This window comes from Salvelinus namaycush, chromosome 17 (genome assembly GCF_016432855.1).
Source record: "Salvelinus namaycush isolate Seneca chromosome 17, SaNama_1.0, whole genome shotgun sequence".
Lineage (NCBI taxonomy): Eukaryota > Metazoa > Chordata > Actinopteri > Salmoniformes > Salmonidae > Salvelinus > Salvelinus namaycush.
This window is the reverse complement of record NC_052323.1, coordinates 3319670-3335452: the sequence shown is the minus strand read 5'-3', so window position 1 is coordinate 3335452 and position 15783 is coordinate 3319670. Positions and strand designations below refer to the sequence as shown.

Genomic DNA, 15783 nt, shown 5'->3' with positions numbered 1-15783 from the left:
GGTAATGAGCTCGGGCATCGTTCCTCCTTCATGTTCCCCCAAGGTGTCCGCCTGTTCCCCTTCCCTGACCCAACCCCCTGCCCCGATACCAGGGCTATACTGTTCTTCTGGCATAGCTGGGCTACATCTAAAAAGTTGAATGTGGTCTCTTCTTCCTTGTCTCCTCTCAACTGCAGTGATATGAATGCAAAGAAGGGTACATGAAAATAAAAAAAGTAGATGCTTACTGGGAAGTTGCTATCACCAGTCCAGTTCTTTCTCATCAGAGTAGATGATGTGGAGGAAAGGAGACAAAGAAGGAAGGTCCCTTCAAGCTATTGTACCGCACACCTTCTTACTCTATTGCTTGCCTGAGATTTTCCCATTCTCAACTTGTTTAGGATTAATTGCCCTGTCCCTACTAACATTGAATGGGTGTGTTTAGACAAGAAAATGTAGCCGAAACAGCTTTACATCAGCTGCTGTAGCCAACATCATTACAGAATTTTCCCCTTAGAATACTATGGTGATTTGATTTGAATATGGCCATGTTTTGCCCTTGAGTGACTTCTATTAGAGTACTTGTGAGAAATGGACATGCAGATGTGTGATCTTTCGCATTACTCTAATGAAGGTGTAAATCTTGAGCCAAGGACTTTCTCTAATTTCCACTAGCCCTTCCTTCCTACATAGAGAACAGTGGGACCTGAGTACAGTGAATGTGCTATTCTTAGTTAGTACCCCCCTCCTATTTTTCAATGTATGACTGAGGTGTGAGTCCAAGGAAATAACCTCCTATGGAAAGATAAGGGCAACATTTTACCAACGCAAAATGCCTCTGAGTTCTGCAACAAATAGCTTAATGCTTACAATATTACAGCCCTAAACTACAATATTGCTGCACTAAACTGCAATATTGTTCGAAAACGAATTACTCTAATTACTGTGTAATTAGTGCAGTTTTACAGTGGTTTAAATGTTCATCTGTTCTGTCTCTACAGCTCAGAACACAAGACGGTGCTGTCCTTGTTGGCCGCCATGTCATTGGCTCTTATCTACTTCCTGGTCCAGGGGCGATGTTCCTGGGTCTCCAAGATTGCCCTGGCCCTCGGCCTTCTGGGTGTCTACAGCTACCGGGCGGCTGTGGGCAACGTTGTGTTACCATGGCAACATTCCGGTGGAAACATGTCCAAGTAAGTTTTCGACGACTATTATGTGGCAAGTGATTACTCCTTCCCAATCGCCTTTTAATGCAATTGAGGTTTTGCATCAAATCTGAAGAAATGCTGTATTGCATTTGTCTGTGTTTGTTGAGCCTTTTGATAGGTGATCACATCATACTAGTTAATGAAGGCTATTGTCATGAGCCAAAACGGGTCGCCGAAAAATGTGTACTATGTCATCCATTTTGTATGATATGTTTCGTCCTCTAAAAATTTTTTGTACAAATTCCAATTCATACAATATGTTACAAATTTGTAAGGGCTTAAGATCCCGGACTGCATCTTTAAGGCCTACATCGGGATAAAATACACAACAATACACAGAGGAAGAAAAACTAGGAAAAGAGGACGAGCACTTTGTTTACCCCTGTGCTTTTGATTTCTAAAATCACCAAATGTGGAGCTCCTTCGCCCTGCCACTCGGATCAATGCCTCCCTGCTTGCCTGCCTCCCTTACTCCCTCCCTGCCTCTCACCAGCCCACTAGCCAGCTGCAGCCCGTCTACAGCCCCCCTGCAAGAACACAATGAGTACGCAGGTGCTACTGCCCAGTTATCCTGCCCCACTGCCCAGTTATCCTGCCCTATATTTGACAACGCCACCATGCAAAGTCGCCCAGTCATTAATCACCACAGGAAGTTGTTTATGCTTGCGCCGTGGCAACCTCCTGGCATTCCCATTAAGTTGAGTCCACAACAGCAACGGCCCCAGCTCGATCACTCGCATTCAGGCTAATCTGGTAGCATGAGACCCCTTCATCCTTTGTGCCTCATCACACTGACCCACATTGCTGAAAGAGGGTCTTCCACACTGACTCGCTATGATAGTTCAGGCTGCATCTTTTTGTGTGTGCTTCGTAAGGCAGTTGGGCTTGACTGACAGCAAAATAAATTGGCAAATTTAGATTTTTTTAATGAGGAAAAAATTCTTGGTATAGCTCTCTATGCAGTAGTTTTTTCTCCCAATAATAACTTAATCATCCTTCTCCTGTCCTTAGCTTTAAAATCATACAGAATACCCTGTGACATTTTCTGGTATTTGCTGTAAGTAGCTGGTAGGTAGGGATTGAGTGCCCACATTTATTCCTCCCTCTATTTCTCCCTCCTTTCTTCTATTCTTTCATCTGTTTCACGTGAGGAAATGTTCCATCAAATGCCTCCAAAAGAGCATTGTAGAGTCAACAAAAAACGGAGGGAAAAGGGGCCTTGGAATTTATGGGTCTCCTGCTGTCTCGCGTTTCGCTGTCGTGCCGCCCGTCCTCGGCCTGATGAGTGGCCATGATTGATATGGGCCGGCAGACGCTGTCGAGTCATACCCCCTACCAGATGGGGTCATCAATCAGACCGTTTTTGTCATTTAGAAAAAGCGGAATTGTCATGTACCTCCGGCATAAGGAAAGCCATTCTGGGAAGTAATGTGGTTTAAGAGGCACTTTGAATCATCAAGCTTTTTTGTAATAGTCACACCTTCTTTTATTTTTTTTATCACTTGTGATTTTGCTGTTGTTCATTTTTTGTTTTCCCATGTAGTTTTATACCGTATAACATTTTACCTCTCATCATTATAGCGTCGGTAGGCCAGTATTAAAACTGGTCTGTGTATGTTGTACCACATTTTAACATTGACATTTTAGTCATTTATCCGACGCGCTTACCCAGAGCCCCTTGCAGTTAGTGCATATATCTTAAGATAGCTCGGTGAGACAAACACATATCACAGTCGTAGTAAATACATTTTCCCTCGAAAAAGTAGCTATCAGCAAAGTCAGTCCTAGTAGGAAAATACTGGTGCGGGTTCCCACACATTGACTGAGGTGAGAAAGCCATACTACTCATTCTCACTAGTTCAGCTAATCCTAAATGTAATCAAAATTGTTGGTTTTTTTGGGCTACATCAGGTGTCACAAAACACATATGATTGGCTCTCAATATGAATGTAATTTGTGACATACAGTACTGAATGTCTTTGGAGGGTGGAGTACTCCAGTCTTTGTGACCAGCCTTTATCTGCCCCACTGACCCATCCTCTTGTTAAATGACAACGTGGAATCATATCTCAGCCCAGTGCAGTTAATGTGAATTACAGGAGTGGCTTAAGGGCCGGCGTTGTCTCTGTGATGAAATACATCTCCCGGGCAACCCTGCGAGGCTTCTGTGTTATCTGAACACACCTGAGTTGCGGTGAAATGCATGGAAGCGTTTGTGTTACAGCACCATACTGAATAGAATAGTACTATAATACTTTATATATTATATCAGAAAGGTGTACTTTGTGGTTCTACTCCCAACTCGCCCAGATAACACACAAACACAGTCCAATCTTGAGAGCAGCACAGGGTGTCCCGAATTTCAACACCCCTGTGTTTTGGGGTTAAGTGCCTTGCTCTATGGCACAACAGCAGTGGATGTTGCACCTGGGATCTGAAACCAACAACTCCTCAGATTCTACTTTTTAGAGAAGTGGTGTAGTCAAAATCTGTATTGTAGTCAAAGCGAAATCTTATTTTCTTCAGCAGCCACTGCAAGACGAGTATGTACTGTCAAATGTTACTCGTGATAAGATATGGGACTGGAGCAGAAAGTCCCTTTAAAAATGAAGCGAGGCACAAGAGTTGACACAATGCTGGCAAAAAAATGTAGAGGATACTTGCATTGTTCCAAATAGCATTATTGCATAGTTACGTTACTAGTCCCTGAGATGCCATAACAATACAAATGTTCTCCCGAACATCACTTAGCTCCCAGCTGTAATTCATTTCCCTTGTTCTGGAGATTTTGTTTGATATCCCATCTTTTTATAATCCCCTTCCTGTGAGGAAAGGTAAAGATTGAGAGATACTTAAGCAATGTCATATTTCTCATTATTCTAGAGAACCACCTTGTGTTCAGAGAGTGGCTGAGTAGCTAGGAACGTTTCAATGATATGTCAAGGTTATTGTTTGATAGTTTGGACCTTTTAGTATAGGAACACTTGCTTCGAAGCCGAAGAGTTACCACTAAACCTGATTTATTTTCCAAAAATTACTCACAAAAACTCCACTCCAGAGCACATAGAACTGACGCATCACGTCGATCGTGCATGCAGATCCCTCATGAAGATGCAAATTAATTCTGACTCTCATCGGAATCTCTGAGTACACACGCATGCACTTTGCACATTACACACGCACACACACACACACACACACACACACACACACACACACACACACACACACAAATACACACATGAGGTGATTTCAGGTGTCGTGGATGAGGGGTTCAAAGTAAGGCTCGGTCTCTCTGTCTTTAAAGACATGCCTGGATAAGAGTGAAGCTCTCATTGTTCATACACACATTCAGCCTGTAGCCTTTTCATGATCTCCTGTTCTAAGCTTCCCTCTGTCACAATCATAGAATTAGTTCAGAATGTTCATGTTATATACAGTGCCTGCAGAAAGTATTTAACATTTTAAGTGGATTACATTGAGATGTTGTGTGACTGATCTACACACAATACCTCATACCCCATAATGTCAAAGTGGATTTTTTAATTAAATTCAATTAATGAAAAATGAAAATGTCTTGAGTCAATAAGCATTCAAACACTTTTTCGTCATTCCTAACTCAATTTCCGGAAATGAATCAGGAATTTCACCATGAGGCCAATGGTGACTTTAAAACAGTTACAGAGTTTAATGGCTGTGGTAGGAGAACTGAATATGGGTCAACAACATTGTAGTTACTCCACAATACTAACCTAATTGACAGAGTGAAAAAAAAGGACGCCTGTACAGAATAAAAATATTCCAAAACGTACATCCTGTTTGCACTAAAGTAATACTGCAAAAAATGTGGCAAAGCAGTTCACTTTTTGTCCTTAATACAAAGTGTTATGTTTGGGGCAAATACAATACAATACTGAGCACCACTCTCCATATTTTCAAGCATAGTGGTGGCTGCATCATGTTATATGTATGCTTGTAATCATTATGTACTGGAGAGTTTTTCAAGATAAAAAAGAAACGGAATGGAGCTAACCACGGGCAAATTCCTGGAGAAATACCTGGTTCAGTTTGCTTTCCACCAGACACTAGGATATTAAGGCCAAATCTACACTGGAGTTGCTAACCAAGAAGACAGTGAATGTTCCTGAGTGGCCTAGTTGAAGTTTTGACTTAAATTGGCTTGAAAATATATGGCAAGACTTGAAAATATATGTCTAGCAATGATCAGCAAACAATTTGACAGAGCTTGAAAAATGTTGAAAAGAATGATGGGCAAATATTGTACAATCCAGGTGTTCAAAGCTCTTAGAGACTCACAGCTGTAATCACTTTCAAAGATGAGTCTAAGATGTATTGACTGGTGTGAATACTTATGTAAATGAGATATTTCTGTATTTAAATGTCAATACATTTCCAAACATTTCTAAAAACCTGTTTTCACTTTGTCATTATGGGGTATTGTGTGTAGATGGACGAGAGGAAAAAAAGCAATTTAATCAATTTTGAATTCAGGCTGTAACACAACAACATGTGGAATAAAGGGGTATGAATACTTCCTGAATTCACTGCATTTCAACATTCTCTTCAATTTTTGTTCAATTGTTCACAAAATGAGTTATGTTCATTTTTGTGTGGCTATGATCTCTGTCAAAACCAAATCTATTCTCAAAATTGAAAGGCCTTTGAGCACCCAGGATACTACTGTTTGTTAGTTTCTCACGTTGTCCCTCTTACCGCATTTTACATTTACATTTAAGTCATTTAGCAGACGCTCTTATCCAGAGCGACTTACAAATTGGTGCATTCACCTTATGATATCCAGTGGAACAACCACTTTACAATAGTGCATCTAACTCTTTTAAGGGGGGGGGGGGGTTAGAAGGATTACTTTATCCTATCCTGGCAGGGATTCTCTCCACATCTGATTTGTGTTTAGATAAAACATTTGAATAATATAAAAGTGAGATGTAGCTAGGGCACAACTCCAGGGTTGCAATACAAACCCAGTGAATGAATAATACATTGGCAACACCTGCTTGACTCGCTCTCCTAGTAAACCAGACCCTTATTCCACTGCTATCACTAGAGGCTCCTTAAAATTCAAGGATGTTTGGCCCCTTTTGGGGACACGCTGTCAGTCTAGTGCGTGTTTGACAATAAGGCGGCACTTGAGTGTTTATACTTTTATAGACACCTTGTGAGGAAGTGAGGTTTGCCTGGTGACGTCTTTCCCAGCAGGCTAAACAGGTTTAAATGACATCATAAAACCAGTTGTAGTTTCATTATGAAGTCATTTCAAGCATGTTTTGCCCACTAGGTAAGAGTAGTTTTATTAATAATTACTCTGCCTCTACAGCAGCTAGCAGTAAAAATGTCCTAATCCATGCTTATTGTTTAGGTGCACATTTTCATATGTATATCTCTCTATCACACACGCACGCACGCACACACAGACACACACACACACTGAACTAAGGATTGCAGGGGGTTTGCTGTTTGGCAGACTGACTCTATCTGCACCCTGTCACTCCTAAGGGTCCTCACATTAAAAACTCCTGACTCTTGTTCACACAACCCTGTCTCCATGGTTACCTGCCAGGAGGCTACGTGGCATCTACTGTTGTCGTACCTTTTCCCGATGAGCGATGACGCAGAAAATGTTCTGCGTGCCATAAATACAGGCACAGAAATTATGATTCATTCATCCGTATGGATTTTAGTCAAAGCAGATGTCCTTGCGACTTCTGCTATTACTAATGGCACACATGAATTTGAATCAAGAGGCTGGGAAACTGGCTTGTATTTATCTTTTTGGACTTGTCTTTTTTACGAGGTTGTTGGTGTTTGTCAGAATTGCAGAAGTGTGTAATCGGACCAGTCTAGTTTGGTCAGTGTTAGAATTAGAGGGCACACCTCAGCTGAAAGGAGAAATGACTGTACTTGCCTTCATCATATCAATTGCTAGATTGGCTTGCCCTTCAACTCCCCACCTTGTCTAGAATCCAGCGGTATTGTATCTTGTGTACATGGTGCTCGCTCAGGTCTTAAAATTTGAAAAAATTATAGACAAATAGCAATTTTTCAGACATAAAAAAATATGGAATTGTACACTACAGTCTGGAAAAAGTCCAGGGCCTTATTTATAAACGTTGCGTAGGCACAGAAGGAGGCATGCGCCACTTTCTAAGCAAACTTTGGGATTTATACAATTTTTTAAAAACTTGCCCGGAGAATGTGTGGTCCTCCACGGACAATTTGACCCATACGTACGCACATAAACTGGAGAAATTAGAACTGCGACTCCGATGGCGGAAGGATGAAACTAGAAACGCTTTGAAATTGATACCATTGTGTAAAATAAATCGAAATATTACCTCTGACGTATTATATATGAAGAGTTCCCTGGAGTGCACACAAAAAAACACACAAAAAACCTGATTTAGAATAATAAATACAAACGGAGATATCTGTTTTTGCAAAAGAACCCCTCAAATATGTTGTACAGTTTAAGTTGGGATCATATTTAATTGGATCTGTAATTATTAAACAATACATGCATGTTATGAAATGTATTCTCATAAATAATAAGGTGAACATTAGGACAAATTACGTTTAAACTGATGCCGTTTTCAATGCCTCAGTCGGGCAGATCCGAGTGCACAGTTTCATATATTGTTATCACATGTTCGTTGCGCAGAACTGTCAATGTGATAATGGCCCTGTCATTGTAACTGACAATCAGGGTAATTACCACACCTGAAGGTGTTACGCAATTGGGTAGCTTTGACAATCAAATGGATGGGTATTAAAAGGCATGCAATTACAATGCGTAATGACTTACAATGGCTGCTTTGGCACTGTTGGAAGATTTAGCGAATGGAAGAATTCGGAGAGAGCAAATTCTCAGAGACCAGCAAGATTTACTGGCCAATGATGATGAGTGGCTTAAGAGCCGGTTCCGATTACCAAGAGCTGTTCTCTTGGATCTATGTGCTGTAGTGGGACCAGCTTTACAGAGAAGCACCCGCAAAAACCAAGCCGTGCCTGTCCCACTTCAAGTCCTAACAACCCTCGGATTTCTGACACTTTTCAAAGGGATTGGCTGACAGGTCAGGGATCTCTCAGCCAACCTTTAGCCGCGTTATGCCAGACGTGTTAGGAGGTATAATTGGATTGACGCACCTCTACATAAAGTTTCCTTACACGGTGGGTGAACAGGCAAATAAAAAAGTGCAATTTGCAGCAATGTCCTGGTTTCCCAAATGTAATCGGTGCTATAGACTGCACTCATGTTGCTATAAGGGCACCGAGTGATGATCAATTTGCTTTCATTATCATTCCATGAATGTCCAAATCATATGTGATGCGGACATGGTACTGACTAATGTAGTGGTTCGGTGGCCTGGGTCAACCCATGACTCATTCACATGGAGCAACAGCAGTGTTGGGTGCAGCCTTGAGACCGGAGCTGTGCGTGATGGCTGGTTTCTAGGTACGGATGAGTAATGTAGAAATTCTAAATCAATTGCAATTTTTACTCTACTGCAGTGCCTAACCAATTCACTAACTTTGCAGGCGACAGTGGATATCACCTCTCTCACCAATCCACAGAGCGCAGAGGAGAGGAACTACAACGTGCGCCATTGCCAGGTACGCGCTGTTGTGGAGCTCACCATCGGGCTTCTGAAGGGCAGATGGCGCTGCCTCGATTCCTCAGGCGGAAACCTTTTGTACAAGCCCAAAAAGGTCTGCGACGTTGTGAGGGCGTGTGCTGTGCTACATAATGTGGCACAGCTAAGGAATGTGGCTTTACCCCCTGACACTGTTGGTTGTGTTGGCCCCGACCCCTATCCCCAGGCGTTTCAACCAAACGCAGCTGCCGTGCGCCAGCGTGTGGTTGTGATGTGTCGCTTGTAAGAACACAATGTATGGAAACAAATAACACTATTGAGTAATTCTTTCAATGTACAGCTTATGTCACACAAAACATTTTTTATTTGCTTCAACTCCTTGGCAACCTCGTTAATAGCGTCGATGGTGTCTCTTTGCATTTGCAGCACTGTGTCTGTGAAGACACGGCCATTGGTGGGTTGTGACGCACAAGGTGCTGTGGAGACCACCGACCCCGCTGGAACACTCAGCTCCTGCTCAGCTGCAGCACCACCGACCCCGCTGGAACACTCAGCTCCTGCTCAGCTGCAGCACCACCGACCCCGCTGGAACACTCAGCTCCTGCTCAGCTGCAGCACCACCGACCCCGCTGGAACACTCAGCTCCTGCTCAGCTGCAGCACCACCGACTCCGCTGGAACACTCAGCTCCTGCTCAGCTGCAGCACCACCGACCCCGCTGGAACACTCAGCTCCTGCTCAGCTACAGCACCAATGACCCCGCTGGAACACTCAGCTCCTGCTCAGCTGCAGCACCACCGACCCCGCTGGAACACTCAGCGACTAAAAACAATAGAAAATGTCACAATTGTTTGTGTAAATAAATGTTTAAACAACTTGAATGCATTTGGTTTACTCTTTTCAAACAAGGGAATACTAATTACATACCTGGATCATCCAGTGCGTCTTGCATGTCCGTGAACCCTCCACTCAGGAGGGATTCATTAATACCGCCAAGTCGCTCATCAAGGGAGGTTGAGCTCCGGTGTCCACTTTCCCCCACCCGTGGCACAAACACTTTGTCTGTGTAAGGCTATTCGCCTTTTGGCCTACACTTATATCGGACCATTTCGTTTTTATTCCTGAAAGGTTCCGACCTTCTGAGCCAGCAGCATTCACAGCGTCCGCCACATGCTGCCACTCTAACTTTTTGGCATTTGTAATGCCCACACTGTGTCCACCAAACAATATTTTTTTTCTCGCTTCAACCTCCCCTACAAGAACACTGGGTGATTTTTTTTATTTTGCCTTTCTGTTGGGATTTTCCGTCATTGTCGTCATGCAGTCAGTAAGGATGAATATTAATTAGGAGCGTTTCACTGACTATTTATAAGCAACTATGGGCGTTAAAAGGATGGGATAAGACGCTCGCTCACGTGTGGCAAATTTCAAGTTGATTGTGATTTATTAAGGGAAACCGGTGTGTTATAAATCAGAATATTTTTGTGTCTAAGCACTTTCTGTGTTTCGTCCGTACGCCACCTTTTGACGCGAATCCTCCGCACAGTTTTATAAATGAGGCCCCTGGACTTTTTTGAACGAAATAGATACAAGATAGATGAATATTAAAATAGTCTATGCCAAGCAAGATGGGCCTAAAACATTTCAGTTCTTGAAGAAAAAAATGTGGCATTCGATCGGCACTCGCATGAACAATGAATCAGTCATCTCCGTCAAGAGGTTTTGACAATGTGTCAAAGCTTGGGGAAAAGTCTGGGAAAAGTCTGTATTTTTATTATCTGACATGGGCAAGCTCACTTTGTATTGGGCCTCAGTCCAACATTCTTTTTATTCACCTTTCCCAGGTTTAATCAGAGTACACTAAGCTCTATCCACCTACCCTTTATACTGTCAAATGGATTGATCATTGTTATTTTCCTCTGGGCCCATGGGAGAGTAAAACACTCATAAATAAACACATTTTACTAGCGTTAGCGCAATGACATGCTAGCTGTTTCCATAGACTTCCAGTCATTGAGGCAACAACCATCCATTTTAAAGCACGTCTCAGCAGAAATATACAATATAAAGTATTCAGACCCCTTGACTTATTCCACATTTTGTTGTGTTACAGCCTGAATTCAAAAGTGATTAAAATAAAATAAGAAGTATCGCACCCATCTAGACACAATACCCCATAATGTTTTTAGAAATGTTTGCAAATATATTGAAAATAAAATACAGAAATATCTCATTAACATATTGAGCTCAGGTGCATCTAATTTCCTTTTGTCTTCCTTGAGATCTCACTACAACTTGATTGGGGTCCACCTGTGGTCAATTCCATTGATGGACATGATTTAGAAAGTGACACACCTGTCAATATATGGGCCCACAGTTCACAGTGCATGTCAGAGCAGAAATTATACCATGTCCAAGGAACTGACCGTAGATCTCAGAGAGAATCTTCTTGGATATGTCTGCTTTGCACATCTGGATTTGGGGATTTTCTCCAATTCTTCCTTGCAGAATTTTTCAAGCTCTGTTAAGTTAGATGGGGAGAGGCAGCAATCTTCAAGTCTCAGATTTTCAATGGGATTCAAGTCTTTGCTTCGGCTGGGCCACTCAAAGACTTTCACATTCTTGTTGTGAAGACATCCCAGCTTGGCTTTGGCTGTATGCTTGGGGTCATTGTCATGTTGGAACGTAAATCTTCACCCCCAGTCTAAGTTCTATGCACTAAAGCAGGTTCTCGTCAAAGATTTGCTAGTATTTGGCTCCATTCATTGTTCCCTCTATCCTTGCCAGTCTCCCAGTCCCTGCTGCTGAAAAGCATCCCTATAACATGATGCTGCCACCACCATGCTTCACGGAAGGGATGGTGTTAGACGGTGATGAGCTGTGCCTGGTTTTCTCCAGGCATAGCACTCTGCATTCAGGCCAAAGAGTTCAATTTTTGTCTCATCAGACCACAGAATCTTTTGCTTTATGCTCTGTTTTTTGCGTGACTTTTTGCTAACTCCAGGCATGCTGTCATGTGCCTTTTTCTCAGGAATGGCTTCCATATGGCCAATCTCCCATGAAGTCTAGATTGGGGAAGTGCTGCAGAGCATGTTGTCCTTCTGGTAGGTCCTCCCATTTCAGCCAAGGAATTCTGTAGTTCTATCAGAGTGGTCATTGGGTTCTCGTTCACCTCCATGACCCAGGTCCTTCTTGCCTGGTTGTTCAGTTTGGTCGGACGCCAGCTCTAGGCAGAGTCTGGGTAGTTCCATATTTTTTTCAATTTCCCAATGATGGAGACCACTGTGCTCTTGGGAACTTTCAACTCTCTAGAAATGTTTTATATGTGATATATGCCTCTTCACAATTCTATCTCTGAGATCTACGGACAGTTCATTGGACTTCATGGTATAGTTTCTGCTCTGACAACTGTGTGTAGTTAGTTGTCAAGTAGTTATATAGACAGGTGTGTTTCTTTCTAAATCCTGTCCAAATATTTGAAATGGCCACAGGTGGACTCCAATCAAGTTGTAGTGACAAAGGAAATTGGATGCACCTGAGCTGAAAGAGTGCCATAGCAAAGGGGTGTGAATATTTATGTAAATTAGATATTTCTGTCATTCATTTTCACATTTCTAAAAACATGTTTTCATTTTGTCATTATGGGGTATTGTGTGTAGATGGGTGAGATTTTTTATTTATTTAATCCTAATCCTTCTGTATTTTTAAAAGTGTTGTGTTAGCAGTAGAAACTGGAGAACAGCAACAACAAAAAATGTACAGACAAAACATGTTACATCAACAAAAAAGACTCAAGAGAAAGTAAGACAAACTAAATCTGAAAACTGGACCTGGGGCTAGTAACAGGTTCTTGGGCATTCAGATGGAGTGGCCAGCCCTTGGACACTCGCGTTCCTTGAACAATGTTCTCAACAGGCTAACCACTTCATCTGATCTCTTTTCTCCGCAGGGGGACGATGAAGGCGCGCTTCGTGTACGTCTTCATCCTGGGCATCCTCTTCACGGGTTCCAAGGACCTGCTGAGGTCCCAGGTCATCACAGCCGACGCCCGGCTGAAGAGCAGGGGATTGTGGGAAATCTACAGGTAGGTAGCCTACACGGCAAGTAGCCTACAGAATAGAGAGGCGGGCTAGCGATCGGTAGGTGGCAATTTTGAATCCTGTTCAGATTTTCGTCTGATATTCGTGTACATTGTTTTATTCAGACTTTATTGAACCATGCGAGTCAGTTTAGAATAAATAATTGTTCTTATTTATTCATATTGCATAGTTATTGGACAATAAATACGTCTTCTTACAGTGGTGTGGTTCTGTTGGTGGCCCTGTTGTTCCGGGCACACAACCTGCCGGTGCTATGCTGCTGCCTACTGGTCCAGTCCTTGATGGCCCAGTTCATCTGGAAGAAGCTCCACTACGATGCTGCCCAGACCACCATCATGCACTACTGGTTCGGACAGGCCTTCTTCTACTTCCAGGTAACGGGCGATTAGATTATATAGTATTCATTGTGGAGTATGTTTCTTGTAACCTGGCTATGCCTACACTTGACTTTTTAAGAAAAAGTTTGTAGCCTTGGCTTGTGCGAGCCATAAAGGCTCATACAGTGTTTTTCACTGTCGGCTATACAATCTATTACAGACTCTTTTTCAGCCTGGTACTTATTCCACTTAAATTAACGAGGCTACTTTTCAATTCGCTCGTCAGAAAATAGTCTTCCGAGCCCGGTTCCGTTAGAATGAACGATATGCATCTTCTAGCTATCTATTGATAGGAAAGGCGCCTGTCAGTCACAAAGTGAGCAATGACAGGGAAACACTGCTGGTTTGACAGTCTGCTGTCTGTCCCGCCTCTCGGTACCTGGGTCTGTGTGTTGTGTGCACTGTGGTTGCAGGCACATTTCTTTACACAGAGGGAGAGAGTGTGAATTTGTACATCCTAATGTAATGTTAGTGAATTTGCACGTACCATATAATGTGGTAATAATTAGTGGAAATCCACTTAGCCTATTGTTTTCTTGCACATTAATTTATGTTCTTTCGCGTGCAGGGTACGACATTAACTATGGCCCGCTGGCCCGAGGCCAATGGAAAATTTGTCGGTAGGGCTAGTGGATCTCATCTGTCGGGCCAGTAACTTTTCAGCACATTTTTGCATTCCAGTTCAACATTTACCTGCTCTGTCACAGTCTACCATTGAAAACCATTGAAGACTACACAGGTAAATGCCATTTGTATTTGAGCAATATGATTGGCCATTTATTCATGCATAACCACGCTCCTGCGAGTCACACCTTCTCGAGCACTTGAGCAGTACACGAGTTGATGTCTTCACACAGCAAACGCGAGCTGTCCAACGGAAAATGAAGCACCCATCAATCTACTCACTGAGCTTATTTATTTTAGGGAAAGTGATTCACAAAAGTAAACCTTCAATAGGGAACACACTAGCAATATGCTGGCTACTGTTGATAGAAAGCTGGAAAAAAACACCTAGCATTCCTCTTGGCTAGCCTACTGTAGCCGTGTCGATATCTAGTGGTGGAGAGTCAACTCCAAAATAATAGATTCTTTGACTCCTTTCCCGTCAACTCCCAAGATTCACTATTTTTGCAACGGAGGAGAATGAGTAGGGTGCCGTTGGCTCTCTTTCAACTGTTCCCGGGCAGATGTAAGACAGCGTGTATGCCATGATGTGGGCAGGGGGTTTTCTGGTATAGGCAGGCATAAGCTATGGAGAACGAACACAATTGCCCACATCATGGCATACACGCTGTCTTACATCTGCCCGGTACAGTTGAAACCGGGATTCATCCATGAAGAGCAAACTTCTCCAACGTGCCAGTGGCCATCAAAGGAGAGCATTTACCCACTGAAATTGGTTACAATGCCAAACTTGAATCAGGTTTACCTCTAGGAGTTTGCCTGTGCTTAGCTCTATTCCGTTTCTTTTTTATCCAGAAAAACTACCCAGTTCTTAACGGTTACATGCATACCCATAACATGATGCAGCCACCACTATACTTGAAAATATGCAGAGTGGTACTCATTAATGTGTTGTGTTGGATCTGCTCCAAACATAACACTTTGTATTCAGGATATAAAGTTAATTTCTTTGCCACATTTGTTGCACTATTACTTTAGTGCCTTGTTGCAAACAAGATGCATGTTTTGAAATATTTGTGTTCTGTACAGGTTTCCTTCTTTTCAGTCTGTCATTTAGGTTAGTATTGTAGACTTACTACAATGTTGTTGATCCAGCCTCAGTTTTCTCCGATCACAGCCATTAAACTGTAACTGTTTTAAAATCACTATTGGCCTAATGGTGGAATCCCCGAGTGGTTTCCTTTTTCTCCAGCAACTGAGTTTGGAAGGACGCCTGTATCTTTGTAGTGACTGGGTGTATTGATACACTATCCAAAGTGTAACTAATAACTTCACCATGCTCAAAGGGATATTCAATGTCTGCTTTTTACATTTTTACCCATTTACCAATAGGTGCGCATCTTTGCGAGGCATTGGAAAACCTCCCTGGACTTTTTGGTTGAATCTTTGTTTGAAATTCACTGCTCGGCTGAGGGACCTTACAATTATCTGTATGTGCGGGCTACAGAGATGAGGTAGTCATTCAAAAACCATACATTTATTTTGCAAACTGAGTCCATGCAACTTATTTACTCCTGAACTTATTTAAGCTTGCCATAACAAAAAAGTAAATGGCTGTGATTACTTTCTGAAGGCACTGTACATGATCAACTCAAATATGGTGTTGGGTTTGTCCGTTGGAGGGTGGCCTTGTCACACACGGGTCCTTTCACACACACACATACACACCCAGGTGAGAGAGAGGGGAGCTAGTGGCCTTCATCAGCCAGTGAATTAATTCAGCTCCCGCTGCAGTCGCCGAGAGCTCTTCCATCACATCTGTGTCACTCCTGAGCCCTCGTCAGGAAATGGAAAGGGGAATGAGA

The 15783-nt window shown here is 42.6% G+C and overlaps 1 protein-coding gene across 1 annotated transcript in view; it reads left to right on the top strand.

Moving 5' to 3' along the window:
* Nucleotides 1-15783, top strand: part of LOC120062235 (GPI ethanolamine phosphate transferase 2-like) — a 117000-nt gene that overhangs the window by 81488 nt on the left and 19729 nt on the right. Inside the window, exons 10-12 of the mRNA XM_039012054.1 lie at nt 981-1172; nt 12767-12901; nt 13117-13291. Of these exons, the coding sequence (XP_038867982.1) occupies nt 981-1172; nt 12767-12901; nt 13117-13291 (502 nt within the window). The remainder of the gene's footprint in view (nt 1-980; nt 1173-12766; nt 12902-13116; nt 13292-15783) is intronic.